The sequence below is a fragment of the Rosa chinensis genome, chromosome 1 (genome assembly GCF_002994745.2).
Source record: "Rosa chinensis cultivar Old Blush chromosome 1, RchiOBHm-V2, whole genome shotgun sequence".
Classification (NCBI taxonomy): domain Eukaryota; kingdom Viridiplantae; phylum Streptophyta; class Magnoliopsida; order Rosales; family Rosaceae; genus Rosa; species Rosa chinensis.
Genome location: NC_037088.1, coordinates 14,215,763 through 14,234,854, shown reverse-complemented (window position 1 = coordinate 14,234,854; position 19,092 = coordinate 14,215,763). Strand labels below are relative to the sequence as shown.

General features: G+C 38.9%; 1 protein-coding gene across 1 annotated transcript; it reads right to left on the bottom strand.

Annotated features, from left to right (window-relative positions):
- Positions 1-9,102: 9,102 nt before the first annotated feature.
- On the bottom strand, positions 9,103-17,478 carry LOC112182152 ((-)-germacrene D synthase). Its single transcript, XM_024320599.2, has 8 exons — positions 17,451-17,478; positions 12,345-12,445; positions 11,953-12,238; positions 11,442-11,829; positions 11,114-11,332; positions 10,217-10,355; positions 9,745-9,999; positions 9,103-9,543 (listed from the first exon to the last, which is right to left on the bottom strand). The coding sequence occupies exons 1-8, from the start codon at positions 17,476-17,478 to the stop codon at positions 9,247-9,249; spliced, it is 1,713 nt and encodes a 570-aa protein (XP_024176367.2). The 3' UTR covers positions 9,103-9,246.
- Between the last annotated feature and the right edge of the window lie 1,614 nt (positions 17,479-19,092).

Below are 19,092 nucleotides of genomic sequence, written 5' to 3'. Positions count from 1 at the left end.
TTTTTTAAGTTATGATGAGTCAATCTAGTATCTAATATAAAACATCACATATAGAAAACTTTGTTATTGTTAATATTTTTGGCCCCTTTAGTGTGAACTTTGTAATTCCGCCACTGTGGAGAATCTATTGATATAAGGTTGAACGCTCAACTCAAAATTTTATACTTGATCACCACGATGTTTGGTGGATGAGAAGTTAAATAGCTAGTATAAAACATATTTCTAGGCAAGGGAACAATAATAAATTTTTATGGATTTTGCAACAACCAATTCAAGTAATCAATAAGATGATTTACAAAAGGTCAATATATATATATATATATATATATAAAACACACTACTCATATTAAAATAGTAGTCAAATAATATTATATTTCATGATTTTTTAGATTAATGATATTTTAGGTACTTTTGGTTGTGTATTCAGGAAAATATTAGAATGAAAAATTAAATGAGAGGTGTATTGAGTAGGGGTGTGTATTAAGTAGTTAGGATGTATGTTTAAAATTTCTCTATCTCACATTCAAAAATTATATGAGAGGTGTAAATAGCATAGGAGGTCATTTGAGCAAATTTGGAGATCTCAATAAAAAAAAAATAAAAAAAAATAAAATAAAAAACTCTTACATAAAACCAATGCAACTAAGGAACATATGGCTCTGAAGGAAAAAAAGAAAAAAAATTATCTCTCTTTCTCTTTTAAGTGCAACCCTAAGGCCGTTAGTAGTGTTAACTAGCGGCAGCGCTGAAAAACTCACTGACTCTCGATAGAGAGGTTTCTCAACTACGTAGTAGTCCTGTACCTTGGATATGGAAGGATCGCGACACTGCTCTTTCTACTCCCCTCTTTTGGTGGCGACGACGATTGGATTCGACACTAACCTTCATGTTTGGATCAGGTTCATCTCCTTGGGGGATCAAAGCATCAGGTGATGGCCATCTTGGCTATGATGGCGCAGGGATTACTGCCTTCCATCTTGTCAGTGACAAGCAGAGCAGGGGCTTTCAATGACTGGAACGTTGTTGGTTTTCCTCCCTTGTCATTGGTGACAAAGGTTGGGCAACTGGTTTGCTCGAGGCCACATCCGAAAAGCGACGAGGGATGTGGTTTTACAGGTCTGGGTTTTTGGTGTTTCCTTGTCAACAGAGGCGATGGCAGAGGCTTTCTGTGGTGGTGGCAGAGACTGGCATATCTCGGACTAGTTAGGTCGCTCTTCTATCTCAGACGATGACCACTTGGCTTCTAACTCGGTTGTCGCTACCGAGGGTGGAGTTGGTGGATCTGGCATGCTTGACGGTGGTGCCTGGTTCGAGCGTTGCAAATCTGTTCCCTCTGGTGGTGAAGGGGTGAATGGCGCTGGCCTGTGCAGAAGTGGTTTTTTGGTTCAACGGTGACCATGGCTGCTACCGGTGGACTTGCTGATGGTGGTGAGGTTGGGTCTCAATATGGGCTCAATGGAGTTTGGGCCTTGGGGGGTGCTAGGGTTTCCATGTTTAGTTGGGGCCTTTAGGCTCGACCTTGAATGATGGCCGGGCTGCATGGGTATCTTGTTATGCTATGTTTGATTAGGTCTTCTCAATTTGGGTGGTTCTGATGAATGAAGATGGAGTGGATGGTGACACATCATCCTCTACTCCAAATGATATTTGATTTTTGATCTTGGTCGCAAAGGTCAGTAGCTCTGAGGGTCATTTTACTTTATTGCTTCAGAGTTTCTAGGTTTTTGTTTGGAATAATGGGGCGTGGACTTTCTAAAAGTGGGTATACTTGGGGTATACTGGGTTGTTGTTCTTATTTAGAATAGGAATCTTAGGATGCTCTGAGGAACGATTCTTTCTCTTTAACATAAGGGTATTTCGTTTTTGTACTGCTTACTAAATTTAATGAATGGGCTGACCTCTTTTGATTAAAAAAAAAGGAACAAATTGGCTCTCTATTTTTTTCTCTTACTCTCGCTTGAGAGGCTTGGGTAGGTGGCGATGGGGGATTTCTCCTCATTTTCGATCAGGCCTGCAAAGGCAGCTAGGGTGTGAGATCCTCCCTCTCTTAATCGTGAATGGTGTCAAGGGAGGATCTCGCACCCTAGCCACGTTTGCAGGCCTGATCTGAGGAGAGGAAAAATCCTCCACCGCTGCTGACCCAAAGTGAGAGTAAATGAAAAAAAATAGAGAGCCATATGTGTTGCACAATTTTAATATCTCGTAGTTAGTGTAGGGTAATGTCTGGATGTGCTAAATCAGTAGTTATAAAGGTTAAATTAGTTAGGTAGCAATTCTTTCTGACAGCTCTAACGAGCGGATCGTTATGTGTAATTTTACTGAACTTCAATTTAGTTGACTATTCCTCTATAAAAAATGCAACCAAGGAAGATACATATTACTTGAAGAGCGAGGCCAAAACGAAACAATTTATTAAATCGAGAGTCTCCTGCCTAAAATACATTAGCAAAGAAAAAAAAGGTTTGTAGTGGCCTATTGTACAATTATTCACCACTCTCATTCAGGACTTGTGTAATAAACGTTATTTGTATTGAATAAACTAGGTAGGCAACGAGTTCCTTATTTTGTCAGATGGTTGCAGCCTCTTATTGGTAGAATGAAACTTAGTGTTACCAGATTATACCTCCGATGGCAACATACTAGGAAAGCTGATAGTATTAGTAACTTATGACTCCGCGTGAGCATTGACTTTCCAGTTTGTCACCAAAATTGTAAAGCAAATAGAGCCTATAGAGCACTCTTCGCTAAATGGTTCAAGTCCAGTTGCATGCCAAGAAGTTTACTTGATCTCCGACATGCAAAGTGAAGCAGAAATTTCTCAATGTGTAGGAAAGTTGTTTAAATGTATTGAGTCTAAAAAGGGAGGAAAGAGATAGGAACTTAATGGGACAATGATCTTATTAATTATTGGAATCAATGTCAAACAAGATTTGGGGGATTTTGGTAGAGCAATAGGAGGAATACAAGCAGAAATTCAGAGCAGATTCATTTCTGAGCAGCTCCCACTTCGATTGGTGTATAGGTCTCAAAACGACTCCAATAGGGTTGAAATTTTGAATTCAATAGAAGAGACACAAACAAACAACTTTTATGAAAAAGACATTTTGATCAGAGGTCCCAAACTAGGAGTTTTGGGGCATGCAAGTAGACTAATATACACAGGAATGAGAGAAGGGTGAGAAGAGAAGGGTGAATGACAACTTCTGGCTTGGATACTTCCTTTTGAAGGCATGGGATGATTTTTTCGGAGACGTTACCATATGCATGGTGGCAACGTGGAACAGAGTAGCTGATCGAGGTTTTCCTTTCCCTCTGCCCAATTTGAAGGGAACAAGAAAAAGAAAGACTTGGGTTTTGTGTGTAAGGTAGAAGGCTCAACTTGTGAGTAGTAAAAGAGTCTGAATCAGATAAGTCATGGGGTAATAAACTAGGTTGTAAAACAAAAATGATGGGGAGATAAAAGTAGAATACATAAATATACAAAAAACTGAAAATTGTTCAAGTAAATTCAGAATATATGTCTGGCCCAGACTCTAGGGTACTTGCTATTAGAGATAATCTCGGAGAATCTTAGTAGATATCCAATCAATGTACGATTATGTTTCCATGTACAACTCTATCCCTATGCTTGTAATCGTCTATATAAAGAAGCCCCTATTATCAATCAAAGCACAACTTAATTCTCTCCCAATGTAGTTTTCCTAAAATATGTTATCCACACGAAGCCCTAACCCTGAAATCCTAATTTCGGAGCCCTCAAATCCAATCAACCTCCGTCGCATACCTTGAAGCCCCCAATCCCACGAGCCCAGAACCGGCAACTAAGTCACAGGAACTGGCCGAAAAAATACCGAACCGGCTCCCCAAAAGACAAAACACATCCTATCTCGATTCACAGCTTTCTAGACAGCCCTCACTGTCAAATTTGATCACAAACAACGCCTTGAATTCAGAATCTGGGAAGAGAAAAAATACTAGTCAAAATAGGCCAGAAAGTTGCCGAATCGGCCTTCAGAATCACTGCTCGTCCATGAACCGCAGGGACCCCTATATAGCTGAACGTTTTCAGTCTAGCCCAACGAAGGAGAAAGGAAAAAGAAAAAGAAAAAGATGCGGCCTGGCTCACTATCAAAAAAGAAAAGAAGAAAAGAAAGAAGAGGGAGCAGCTCAACGTTTTGGAGCGGGCCAAGTAAGAAGAAAAGAAAAGAAAAAAAAGGAAGGCCTGCGGCCCACCTTCAGTCAAAGACAGAAGAAGAAATCAAGGCCTCATTAGGCCTGGGGCGAAGCAAGCAAAAAAAAAAAGGGGAGGGGGGGGGGGGGGGGAATAGGCCTGGGCCGAAGCAAAAGGAAAAGGAAAAAAAAACAGAGAGAGGAGAAGGGCAGCCCATTGCTAGAAAATCCCGGCCAACCGCTAGCCAACTCCGGCCACCTCCGGCGACTTTTTGGGGTAATTTTTGACTCTTTTTAGGTATGTTTTAAAGGTTCTATTAGCCTCCGCTTTTGCAGTTTTTTTTAAATTGTTTTTCTCTTCTTTTTCTCGGGGACTTGCAACCTCCCTTCTTCTACGTACCCCTCTCTCTTCTTCATAGGGGAGACCAAAAGCCGAACTGTGGGGGTTCATGCTCACTCCAAGCTTGGAGCTAGTAGAATCCTCCAAACTTAGAGTTTGTTGAGAAGTTATGATTGACCACAAACACAACATTGTTTCGATCTAATCTAATACCTCTTGGAATCAAATTTCTTGGAAGCGACTACGCTCAGAAATTCCTAATTTCTGAGAAGCGACTACGCTCAGAAATTTTATTGTTTTCGTGGTAGCCTTTTTTATTCCGAAACTAGCCCTTTTTCTTGTTCTCTTTCAGGATAAGTAACCTAAACAAACTGTTCTCCAATTCTGTTTAAGTCTTTATTCTTCCAAGAAATGTAATAGGCCATTGCCATATAGTTTGTAGTAAATGCCATTGGTTTAGTTTTTCTTCATAGAGGCTCATCCAAAATGAATATGATATCTTGGAAGGTTTTGAGATAAGCGGTACTTAAGCCAGCTTTGCTCCACTGACATATCTCTACTCACCTGGTTATATTTATTTTGGAGTTACCGAAAGAAGTCAAACGACTACCTTTGATTTGAATTAGCTAGCATTTGAATAAGATTCTCTTAATGGTTAAGAGACAATGATGTACACCGTTGGCTTATGAATAATTTCAAGTTCTTTTCATTATGACTCCATTTTAGTTCTGAGCATATTCCTTTGTGGCTATGATGGCTCGACCATCAGGATTAGTTCAAGGACTTGGAATAGCCCAAATTTCATTTGCCAAATAGCACCTTGATTATTGTCACAAAAACTCTCTACGCTCCTAGGGTGAATCAAACCCTATTGAGTCATTCGACCCAATGGATTCCATGTGGGAATGCATGTAGAGAATGGAAATGAGTTCCTTTGCAATAACTCTAATGATTGCAAACAAAGGCGCATTTTAGAGAAATTTATGTGTTCCCTAGTGGACTCTATGTCACTATTCGAGGTATTAAATCCAATAAAGTTATTAGAGAAGATCTCTTAGATTTAAACACATATTGGCTTTGTCACGATAGGATAGGTCATCCTAGTCATGATGATCCATCTACTAAAGACTTCACATGGACATCCATTCGTTTGAGCGCAATGAAGCATGAATCAAAAATTGATTCCTGGACTAAGTGTGACCGCTGCTGCTGCCTTTGGCGCCGCTGCCATCAACCACTAGCCTAGAGATGGCACAGTTCCTATCCATGATTTCATTGATGGTGTCCATCATGGTGATGGCGCCCCAGGTGATGCTGCAATCACCAACTTTGCTTTAAATAGCGTTTCAGATGCTCAGCCCAACCAAAATTTTCATTGGTTGCTTCTAAGGCATCTCGCTCGTTTTACAAAGCCTATTCTTTAGGGAAATTAGGACTAAGACCATCCTATGCAAAGGATATGAACATACTCATTCTTTTCTTACATAGAATCCGTTGGGATTCTGTAGACTGATTCAGCCAACTTGCAGACGTTTAAATATTTTATGATGTTGGTTGACACGCAAACACGCTGGTCACGTTGTGTGCCATTGTCCACCTATAAATGCTGTTTATACTACACTCCTAACACATATCATATGACAACGGGCTCACTCCCCGGATCATCCTATTTAGTCAATTGGACTTGACAATGCTAGAGAGTTTACATCAAAGACCTTCGATGGTTATTGTATTGGGACTGATGTTGGATATCATATTCCCATGAACATACCCAAATGGTCTCGCAAAAACGACTATGATAATATCCCGAACATTGGTAATTCGCACCATTCTCCTTATATCCGCTTGGGGTGATGCAATATCGCATGCAGCTATGCTAATTCATCTACGACCCACCACCACTCAATCAACCTCTACATTACAACTAGTGACTGGGTGCCAGTATCTCGTACTTACGCATATTTGAGTGTGCTATTTATGTGCCAATTTCACCGCCATAACACACTTTGATGGGTCCTTACAGACGAATGGGCAACTAAGTTGGATTTGAAACTCCAACAATCGTCCGCCACTTAATGCCCTTGCTAGGCGATCTCTTTATCGCATGCCTTGCGGATTGTCACTTTGATGAGACAGTCTTCCGATAGTCAGGAGTAGATAAGAACTTGGATGTTCAGCAAGAATGACAGGAATTGTCATGGCCTGTCCTCACTATGTCTCATCTCGATCCTCACTAAAGTTATGAGATCACACATATGCTGCAAATATGCCTGCAAGAATAGACGTCCGTACGAGAGGACGTAACACCACCCTACACGGAGGTAAGCATGGCACCAACGCCATAGAGAGTGACACTCTAGCATTATAGGTCATGGCCCCAACTAGGTGATAGGAGCACAAAGTGTAACGTTTTTAATATGTATTTTCCCTCATTTGGCTAAGTTGTTTTCTTAAAATTGCTAACTATAACATAGTTTCTGTTTTTAGGTACTTCAAGGTCGAAAATGGAGAAAAGAGGCGAAAAAGAGCAGAAATGAGTGTAAATGAAGGATAAGTCATTTTAGAAACTTTCCTCTTTCATTTTAGGAAATATTTCCTATTTTGTTTTAGGGAACTTTCTTCCTTTGAACTTTCCTATTTCTGATTTTCTTGTTTTAAAGAGGGAATTTAGGAGTCCATCCCATTGACAACTCTTGAGTGATGAAATCAAGGAAACTTGAAAGATAAGAAGACTTACATAAATAAGGAGGAATTCAAGGAGTTTTCATTCACATAAATTCTTCTTATTTCATGGAGATAAAAGGGGAGTTTTTATATACAATATTTATCCTAATTATCTTATTTCCTATTCATTATAACTCTAATTAATTTTTGACTTTTCATGATTATAGGAGTTCGTTGTGTGCACAACTCTTGGAAGAAGAAATTAGTGCAATTCAAAGGAGCGAAAAGTGGAGTTTGCTGTGCAAAATTCTAGGGAAGTTAAGAGGAAGGAATAAAATCAGAAAATACTAGAGAGGAATAAGGGATGTATCTGGTCACTATTCAAGGGAAAGGGAAGGATATTGCATGATTAACTCTAGAGATATCTAAGGAATATACTGTGAGTCATTAAGGGGAAAAGAGATTAGAAAAATCAAGACTTTGTCATGAGAAAATCAAGGAAATTTAGAAGAGAAATCACCTCTAGATGAAAATGGTCATGATTGCATCTCAAGAGAGGAGGATTCCTCTATAAATAGCAGCTATTCTTGACTCCAAAACCATCACTTCTTCAAGAAAAATTCAGTTCATTAGCTTAGCTCTCTTGTCTCCAAAATTTAGAAAAAAACCCTCTTTCTGTGAAGAGCTTTAGGACTTCTCCAAGGCTATTCGTGTTCGTGAAGGCCTAGCCCTGTGTTCTCTTGACGTTCTCCAAGCTTCCTTGAAGATCAAAAAGTTAATCCATGACCCTTATCTATGTTTTCATACTCTTTAGTATTGAATTTCATATTTCAATTATGAACTTCGTTATTGGAGTTGGATTGTTTTTAAGAACGAGTTTATGTTAGTAATTTTCAGATTCATTTCTTTATGTTCTTGAGTTGTTTATGATATCTCTACAATCTGATTTCATGCCATCCTTTTATATCTTTAAGCATATGATTTTGGTTGAATAATGATATTAATCTGCAGGTTAATAAAACCAAATTTGTGTTCTAATTCACCTAATCGTTTTAGGGCAGAAATTGAAGTAGTAAAGGCTATGTACAATGGTCAAGATTATATGCTACATGTTTCGTGCGTTTGTAACTTTTTATGGATGCATACATGTTTGAATTCAAAATTCTAATTGCAATTAATGATTCATATTTAATGTTGACGGATGCTCTTTAGTATTAACGTAATGTTTTATATGAAATATTTTAAGTTATGGACTTTTCCTAACTTAGGAGATTAAAAAGAAGAATTAAAGTGGTACTCGATCTCTTCAAACTTGTACTTCGAATTCATTTCTGATATTTAGTGTTGGCACGATTTTTAGGTTGTAGAGATTGAAACAACTAGTTGCATGTTGATATGGTTTGAAAATTCTGATTTAAGTGTGAAGAAGTCGATCATTGTAGATAGTTTTGTTTGTTTCATTTTTATTTTAAGTAGATTAGGAACCAAATTTCAAAACCCCCTATTTTATTCTTTTATTTGTTAATTGACCTTTTTGTGCAGGTGTACCCTACAATCCCCTGACCGAACGATCCTTGCTTATTTTATACTGACAACTATATTTTGCAAGGTTAAATTGTGAGGTTATTTTAGCCGTATCACTAGGATGCGTGGGAGGCTCGTGGGTTTGAAGGATACGTTGGTACAAACCAATTCTTAGATTATCAACACTCAAAATTCGTCTCATGAGAATCTTCCAAATTATGGTTATCGTTGGGGAACGCCTCAACGTCAGAATCTATTCCTGTAAATTATATATAGAAATTTATGTGAAAATAGACTACACTCCAAATAAGAGCAGCAAGCAAAACCACTATTCCTGTAAATTATATATAGAAATTTATGTGAAAATAGTATAATATCGTAGAAGACAAGTACACACATGTTACCGACAACCCTTAAGCACTGGCTCGGTACTTATTTTAATTTCTACCACAAAGGGACCCAGCCTCAGACGAGTCCATTATTTATCATAATATGGACAAGAACAAGTCCAATATTGATTTATAACAGGTCCAATATTGATTTATAACCTATATTGGAACATGTTCGACAAGAAGAGAAGTTATATAATCCTTGAGCGCAACTCCACCATGAGTATAACCATCTTCACGCTTGTATATAACATCAGTTACGCGTAGAAAATTGAGAATTAGCAATAGTAGTGGCCTAGGGACAGTAGCGATAGGGTGAAGCAATCCTTCGTTTACATCCGCCCATGCATCATTTACATGTTTAGTCAGTTCAATCACCGCTACTTCTTCTGTAGCACAGTGTTCTTTCATATAGCATTCCACAGCTGAGACAACATGTCCTCTCTTTTGCTCAAGCTGCACACAAGTATTACACTTAAAAATAAATTACAAACTTCTATAACAAAGCTGGTCAAGGTATAGAGATATTGGCCACATATGCATCGGAGAAGACATCTACAAAAGAGACCTTTTGCAGATCCCCCATTTCTTTTAGGTGTAATTTAATGATTAGAACCATTAAATTACTATTAATTAGTACTATGCATGTATTTTTACCTTGTGGCTTCGGATGTCATTCAAGAGTCTCCCAATTATCGATGAAGCCTTTACAAATTTAGGATCACTGAACAACCAGTCCAAGGAATCTCTTGTAACAATATCACCAGCTATTGCAACGATAAATGTTGCTTCCACCGTAAACATGCCGGATGATACAAGTGCCACCGACATATACTCATCAAAGGTTTTCGGTGTGTACTTTTGGTGGAACCATTTGGCTTCCTCTAAGTAAGATCTAACTTGAATTTGCATCTGATTGTCAGAGACCAAAATATATAATCATTCTCTCACTAGTATATTTACTTGCCTATATATGAAAAGAAAAAAGCAAGCATTGCAATAGAACATTAAGCAACATGTGTGTGTGTGTGTGTATTCCTATGTATATTGTGTATTATTACCCACATGGCTCCCATAAACCATAAAACACTAAATCAGTCAGCTCTCGCTGAGACCTTATGAGGCTTACTGCTTCTATTGCATAGTTGATGCGATACGAGTTTCCCTCCTTTGCAAGCTCATCTTTAATTTCAGTGTAGACATTCAACAATGCCCCATAGCAAACTTTCATATAGTCAGGCAATGAATCCATGGCAGAGATATCCCACCTGATTGAATGATAAAAAACAACGTAGATGTCAGCCAAGCATGTTGCAATATATTTTGAAATAAAAGAGGATAATATGTAAATGAAAGTCAACTTTTAACAAAAGAAATATAGGTGCGACTATTTTCACCCTACTAAATGCTTTGTTCACCCTACAATCAAATTTTTTCTTTAAAATTCCAAAATTGTCCTTAAGTACAATTATTAACAAAAAAAAAAATTGTAGTTAAGCACAATTTTATGAATAAATAAAATTTTACCCTACATACATCCTAATTATCACCTTAGCTTTCTATACAAAAAAAAATAATAATAATAAAATAAAAATTATCATCTCAGCTTCTTCATCGCTAATCTACCAAACAATTAGTTAGATGAAATTTTCAAGCTATAGCATCAACTGAAAATAATTGTTAGTTAATATTATTTTGTTCTACTTCATGTGACTCGTGTTTGATTCTACGTCACAGTAGCTGATGAACGGAGAAGATAGAGAAGAGGAAAAAAAATGAAAAAGTAAAAAAAAAATAGAAGGCATGGGGGTGCACGACGATGGTGTGCTTATTTTCTTTTTCATTTTTCTTTTCCAGTTTTACATTTTCAATAGTGATATATTTATTTTCTTATCTAAATTATTTGATAGTGAAATTGGAAGTTTCAGGATAAAAGTTTAATTGTAGGGTGAACAAAGCATTTATTATGGTGGAAATAGTCTCATCCTTAAAAGACATAGCGCGGCTATGAGTATTCTTTTTGTACCTCTCAATAGCTTCAGTAAAGAGCTCTAGTTCTTCAGGTGTGCCGTACGTATCGTAAGTGTCATCAATCATGGTTAGTAAGCCAAGAACTTTGCATAATGTTGTCCTCCCAAAATGATACTTGGGCTCAAAGTAGACTCCCAAAGACCAAAAGTAACACTCTACTATTCTGTCCCTTGCAAAAGGTAGTTTGTTGACAAAGTCCAACTCCTTCCACCACCTGAACTAACAATAATACCTAACAATTTATTAGTACGTGCATAGATCCATATAATTAAATTAGCACCAATATTTGGTATATTGAGATCGAGTAATGGGAGCTGAATGACCTTGTGATGTGACTTAGTTCTTTTTGATGGATTCGCTGCAATTGATTGAAATCCAACTTCGCAAAAGTCAAAAGACTTTCGCTAAAATGTGAAGTATTTAGTTCCCGGTAGCTAGAGAGGTAATGCCTCGCTTCAATCCTTGGGTTTCCCTTCCAGAGTGGTTGATATAAGGCATGAGCTACTTGTTTTGAAAGCGGGGGGCTTAAACGGCCGTGTTCTGCCACTGCAAACTCAAGATGAGTGGTGGTGAAGGACCGTGCTCGATCTAATATATCATCTCCATGTGTCCTTAGATGTGTCGCTTCGTACAAACTTAGCAATCCTACTACATCAGCAACGCATGATTCCTTAAATTTTCCATCAACATCGATGAACTTGTTGAACATGTCTGCTTAATTCACCAACCAAGAGAAGAAATAAGAGGAAATAAACCAATATCAAATACATAGAAAATTCGAAAAAACGATCAATCATGAGAGAAATACAACTGATAGAGAGAAGGACTACTTACTGCATGAAACCTTAAAACCTTGTTGCCTAAGCAGCCGAAATCGGAGAGCAACTGTGTGAAGGTCGCCGTCGTCGTCATCATCATCATCATCATAAGAAGAACAGGTCCGGTTGTAAATTTGATGTAAAAGTTGGTAAATCTCATCCTCAAAATGGTAGGACAACCCCAAGCGCTGAATGTAATCAATCAAGTGTAATCTTTGTAAAGACAAAGAACTCACTAGCATCCTCTTCACTTCTTCCTTCAGTTCTTGGATACTTTGGTTGGATTCAATATCTGCAGTTTCCTTACGTAGAAGAAAATTTTGAAGCGGGTAAGATAGATATGACATTTATAATTTTATATGTGCATGGTGCTGCAAATTACTTCAAAAATAACTAGCACATAGGTACCATCGATGCATATGACAGAAAATACTCGCCCCAAATGCTGGGAGAAAAATTAGCTGAACGTCGATCAACATCAAGAGTGCTACTGGCATTTGCTGTTCGTGCTTGATCCATTATAGGGAAGCACGAACTTGAGCAATTTAATGCTGAAGCTTTGATAAAAATCAATTTCGGAATAGCAAGCTAGCAGCTGGTATGAGTTGAATAACAACGGTGCCTTGATATTTATAGTGAAAAGGGCTGCTAATATAGCCAAATGCAGGAAAGGAACAAGTTTTCTTTCTTGATGCTTACTTTCCGCTTATTTTTAAATTTGCTTCTGGTCTGGACTCTGGAATGGGCTGCTGTTTGACAGTTTGTTAAGATGATATTATACTCTAATTTTTATCCAATTATTGGTTGTGTACATACAACGTTGTGCGTATTGGTGCAGAGGAGATGGGGATGATTATTATACTCTAAATTATAACAATTACTACTATAGTCCTAGATGATCAAGGGATTTATACATGCATATGATGGATCCGCCTTGGATGGTTCTAAATATAAATTATCAAATTAATTAACAGGCCGCCACCACTGATTAATAAAATGATGATATTCGTTCAGTGATCTTTACATAATTAATGACGTAGTAGGGATCAAGTTTAATTGAATCCATCTTACTGATCTTAATAAATGACCAATGTCAACTGTGTTCCAATTTTGAATTGGATCATAAATTGTCGGTCTATCACCGGCATATTATCTTTATTCAATGGTGGCAAAAACAAATTTAATTTTAATTAAGTTGGGATAATTTTATGTTCAACTTTAAATATGAATCAGGTGGAAGGACACTCAAAGATATTAATAGACTGTATCAACCATACTATAGCCAAGGTTCTAAAAAACGCTAAGCGCTAATCGGGCGGTGACCCTGGGTCTAGCGCCTAGGGGCCAAGGCGGGGCGGGAGTCTAGGAGGGGACTAGGCGGTTTTTATTATTTTATTATTTTATGACATAAAATTAATTAATAATAATATTTAAAGTCCTATAATTAAATAAAAATAATCAAATATGTAAAAAAGAGAAGGTACATGAACTTGTGAGCCTCATGATAGAAGCAGCACGTGTTGTTAACGTGGCCAGATGAATCTGATGAAGACTTTCCAACTATTTTAGCTATCCAAGAGGCTGAGACCAATTTCCAAGAAAAGAAAGGCCAAGAGCAGTAAACCCATAGCTCTCGTTCTTCTTTCTCTGAAACACACATTGAGATGGAGGAGAAAACAATCAAATGGTAGAAACCCAGATAACCCATCACTGCCATCCTCACCATAGACCCAGATAACCCATCAACACCGAGCTTGAAGCTTTGAACCCAGAAATCGAACCCAGAAAGCCCTGAAAAGTGTGAACCCAGAAATTGTGAGATTGAAACCTAGAAATTCGATTGAAAGACAAAAACCCAGAGAGAGACAAAATCGAGCTGGAAGACCAGTTTACCGGCGAGCTGGAGAGCTAGAGAGCTGGCCGAAGACTCGGAGAGAGACTGAGAGTCTGAGAATCGACTGATCGAGGGATGAAGGAGCGATGGAGCGGCGTTCTTTCTTGATTTCTAACCCAGAAAATGAAACCCTATTTCGTGATTTCGTCCCGTTTTGGTTTTCATTCAATTTTAGGTTTTCCTTTAAAAAAAAAAAAAAAAAAAAGACAAAAAGCGCCTAGGCGCCGACCGCCCAAAGCCGGCCAGAGACGCCTAGCCTCACCTAGGCGGCCAACTTTATTCCCAGCGCCCAGCTCGCTCGACTAGGGGAGAATCAGAATGGTGCTGCTGCGCCTAGCGCCTAGGCGGAGCTAGGCGCCGATTTTTAGAACACTAACTATAGCTGTTCCTTGGTGTATCAACTTGTTGGTTCATGATATCAAGTGCCTGCCAACATCCGCGCGCGCCCGGGGGCGGTGGGGGTTCCAAGCAATTAAGTTCAAACACACGCACACACACATGGTAGAGGGAGAGAGAGGGAGGGAGAGAGAGATTTTCTTGCAAATTTAGGTTGCAAGCTGGAATCGAGCTTTACCCCTTACTGCTGCTCTTGATTTTTAATTTTGATCCTTTTTTTTTTTTTTGTCATAATGAGATTTCGTTAAACACCTAAAACGTTAGGAAATACAAGGGAACTAGCCCAAAAGTAGGCCCAAACAAAACAACTATACAGAAAAGCCCAAAAATCTGCCCAACTGAACCTATAGCACTAGCCAGAGAAGATAGCGTCACCACCCGCCATCACCGCCGATCCTGCCACTACAGTAGCAGAGAAAAGTTGTTCTGATAACCAAAAACCGATCCCAATCTGAAATACCAACTCAAGAAAGCCACAAAATCAAACAAACCAAGCAAACTCGAAACCAAAATACAACCAAGCAAAGAAAGACATTGAAAATCACCGCTGTGAAGCAAACAACAAAGGAACCATCAGAGAACACTAAGGAACTGGGTAGAAGTGTCTGTGCATGTGCACCAGAGACTTTGCTCTATACACCTCCATTTCACAAAGTGCATCACAATGCATCGAACTGCAGTAGAGAGATTCAACCTTAAGAAAACACCCAAGGGCGTCGATCCAAGGATGGAGACGAGAAGCTTCGAGGAGGCTTGCCAAGTTTGATTCAAAGACTTTCATAGATGAAGGATGAGACTAGATCCAGAAGAGGGGAGGAGAAAACAGTGAAAAGAAAAGGGATAAGACAGACTCCACCGCTGGAGAACCGGATGGGTCTATCAGAGTGACGAACAAGACCGTCAAAAGGACATATGATGCCATCCGGGTAGCAGTAGGAGCCGCCAGTGGTCGGAGCACACCGTCGAATATCAACGTTGGCACCAAGAGAAGAGAAAGTCTAGAGAGAAGGGTAATTTTGATCTTCATGGTGTAGGTTGTATTCAATACATGCCGGACCTTATATACTCACACGTCAAACACGTTAGTTAAAAGTAGGCCCCATCATTTAGCCTGTGGATCAAGTGGGCCGATGGAGGCCCGTCCCGGCCCACCAAAAAGCCCGCAAAGCCCACCTCAGTGGGTAGAGGGTCGGGGTTGGTTTAGGGGTTTAAAATCTTGCCCGACCTGCCAAAAGCCTGTAAAAGCCCGCCAGGCCCAGCCAGTAAAAGCCCACCAATCTCGGCCCGGAAAAGTCAATAAATTAATTTAATTAGCTTAATTTTATTTATTTTACACTTCCATAAATTGTTAAAAATAACTCGGGTGTCCAAAATAATCAAAGAAAAATTTCACAAACTCGTCATGTAGTGCGTGTTATTATGGTATCCAAAGCCTCTTATCCGCAGTCGTCACACACTCACACCATCGGTCAACCAAGAAGACATAAAAGTGACGACGCGCCGGTTGACCAATTCGATCGGATTAGAAAATATGGTGAAATTGGCTAAATTTTTTACCACACGCATAATTTATTGTAATAATCTCATCCAACGATCGGTTTTCCCATTTTCTTTGAATTGATAGAGGTTGCTCTTTGGAGTGTATGATATATAAATATAGGTTTATAAAAGAAACTAAGTTTGACCTAGTTGATCAAATTCGAAACAAGAACCAAATTGGCTGGATTTTTACAACCACCATAAAAGATTACAATCTCTCCATCGAGCGGTTGGTTTCTCCAAATTCATTTTTCACTTCATGGTTGCTTTAGAATGAATCTCACTTGCTGCCTGGCTTGACTCCATCTGGGTTGTCTGTAGATAACAAACTCTAGAGACCGACCACGGTAACCCCACGCTCTGCTTCAAATTCACTTCGATGATTCTTAGTGAAGAGAAAAACCGAATGAAAATTAATCGAACAAAGTCAACGTTGGACTACGTCAAAGAGACGGGGAGAGGCAGAGAGAAAAGGTTTGCTTGGTACCGGCGACATCTGCCTTCCATAGAGTCCCAAACCATGGTGGCTAGGGTTTAGCAAGGAAAGTGACAGAGAGGCAGAGAGCCATCTTTATTTCACCCTTAGTTAATTGTAGATTATGGGTAGTTATTTGCAGAGAAAGTTGAGAGTTTTTCCTATGTACTTGTTTGTTTCACCATTACATGGCCTCCTCATTTAATACAAGAGTAAAGTTTGATTTAAATTTTTCTTAAATAAATTGTAACTAAATGGGGTGAGAAACCATCTCATTTAGAATTTTAGAATCAATAATGGCATTAAACATTTTGGAAAACAGATTGTTTTACTCCTATGTTTTGGTTAATTGTTTTTTTTTTAAGTTATGATGAGTCAATCTAGTATCTAATATAAAACATCACATATAGAAAACTTTGTTATTGTTAATATTTTTGGCCCCTTTAGTGTGAACTTTGTAATTCCGCCACTGTGGAGAATCTATTGATATAAGGTTGAACGCTCAACTCAAAATTTTATACTTGATCACCACGATGTTTGGTGGATGAGAAGTTAAATAGCTAGTATAAAACATATTTCTAGGCAAGGGAACAATAATAAATTTTTATGGATTTTGCAACAACCAATTCAAGTAATCAATAAGATGATTTACAAAAGGTCAATATATATATATATATATATATAAAACACACTACTCATATTAAAATAGTAGTCAAATAATATTATATTTCATGATTTTTAGATTAATGATATTTTAGGTACTTTTGGTTGTGTATTCAGGAAAATATTAGAATGAAAAATTAAATGAGAGGTGTATTGAGTAGGGGTGTGTATTAAGTAGTTAGGATGTATGTTTAAAATTTCTCTATCTCACATTCAAAATTATATGAGAGGTGTAAATAGCATAGGAGGTCATTTGAGCAAATTTGGAGATCTCAATAAAAAAAAAATAAAAAAAAAATAAAATAAAAACTCTTACATAAAACCAATGCAACTAAGGAACATATGGCTCTGAAGGAAAAAAAGAAAAAAATTATCTCTCTTTCTCTTTTAAGTGCAACCCTAAGGCCGTTAGTAGTGTTAACTAGCGGCAGCGCTGAAAAACTCACTGACTCTCGATAGAGAGGTTTCTCAACTACGTAGTAGTCCTGTACCTTGGATATGGAAGGATCGCGACACTGCTCTTTCTACTCCCCTCTTTGGTGGCGACGACGATTGGATTCGACACTAACCTTCATGTTTGGATCAGGTTCATCTCCTTGGGGATCAAAGCCTCAGGTGATGGCCATCTTGGCTATGATGGCGCAGGGATTACTGCCTTCCATCTTGTCAGTGACAAGCAGAGCAGGGGCTTTCAATGACTGGAACGTTGTTGGTTTTCCTCCCTTGTCATTGGTGACAAAGGTTGGGCAACTGGTTTGCTCGAGGCCACATCCGAAAAGCGACGAGGGATGTGGTTTTACAAGTCTGGGTTTTTGGTGTTTCCTTGTCAACAGAGGCGATGGCAGAGGCTTTCTGTGGTGGTGGCAGAGACTGGCATATCTCGGACTAGTTAGGTCGCTCTTCTATCTCAGACGATGACCACTTGGCTTCTAACTCGGTTGTCGCTACCGAGGGTGGAGTTGGTGGATCTGGCATGCTTGACGGTGGTGCCTGGTTCGAGCGTTGCAAATCTGTTCCCTCTGGTGGTGAAGGGGTGAATGGCGCTGGCCTGTGCAGAAGTGGTTTTTTGGTTCAACGGTGACCATGGCTGCTACCGGTGGACTTGCTGATGGTGGTGAGGTTGGGTCTCAATATGGGCTCAATGGAGTTTGGGCCTTGGGGGGTGCTAGGGTTTCCATGTTTAGTTGGGGCCTTTAGGCTCGACCTTGAATGATGGTCGGGCTGCATGGGTATCTTGTTATGCTATGTTTGATTAGGTCTTCTCAATTTGGGTGGTTCTGATGAATGAAGATGGAGTGGATGGTGACACATCATCCTCTACTCCAAATGATATTTGATTTTTGATCTTGGTCGCAAAGGTCAGTAGCTCTGAGGGTCATTTTACTTTATTGCTTCAGAGTTTCTAGGTTTTTGTTTGGAATAATGGGGCGTGGACTTTCTAAAAGTGGGTATACTTGGGGTATACTGGGTTGTTGTTCTTATTTAGAATAGGAATCTTAGGATGCTCTGAGGAACGATTCTTTCTCTTTAACATAAGGGTATTTCGTTTTTGTACTGCTTACTAAATTTAATGAATGGCCTGACCTCTTTTGATTAAAAAAAAGGAACAAATTGGCTCTCTATTTTTTTCTGTTACTCTCGCTTGAGAGGCTTGGGTAGGTGGCGATGGGGGATTTCTCCTCATTTTCGATCAGGCCTGCAAAGGCAGCTAGGGTGTGAGATCCTCCCTCTCTTAATCGTGAATGGTGTCAAGGGAGGATCTCGCACCCTAGCCACGTTTGCAGGCCTGATCGGAGGAGAGGAAAAATCCTCCACCGCTGCTGACCCAAAGTGAGAGTAAATGAAAAAAAATAGAGAGCCATATGTGTTGCACAATTTTAATATCTCGTAGTTAGTGTAGGGTAATGTCTGGATGTGCTAAATCAGTAGTTATAAAGGTTAAATTAGTTAGGTAGCAATTCTTTCTGACAGCTCTAACGAGCGGATCGTTATGTGTAATTTTACTGAACTTCAATTTAGTTGACTATTCCTCTATAAAAAATGCAACCAAGGAAGATACATATTACTTGAAGAGCGAGGCCAAAACGAAACAATTTATTAAATCGAGAGTCTCCTGCCTAAAATACATTAGCAGAGAAAAAAAAGGTTTGTAGTGGCCTATTGTACAATTATTCACCACTCTCATTCAG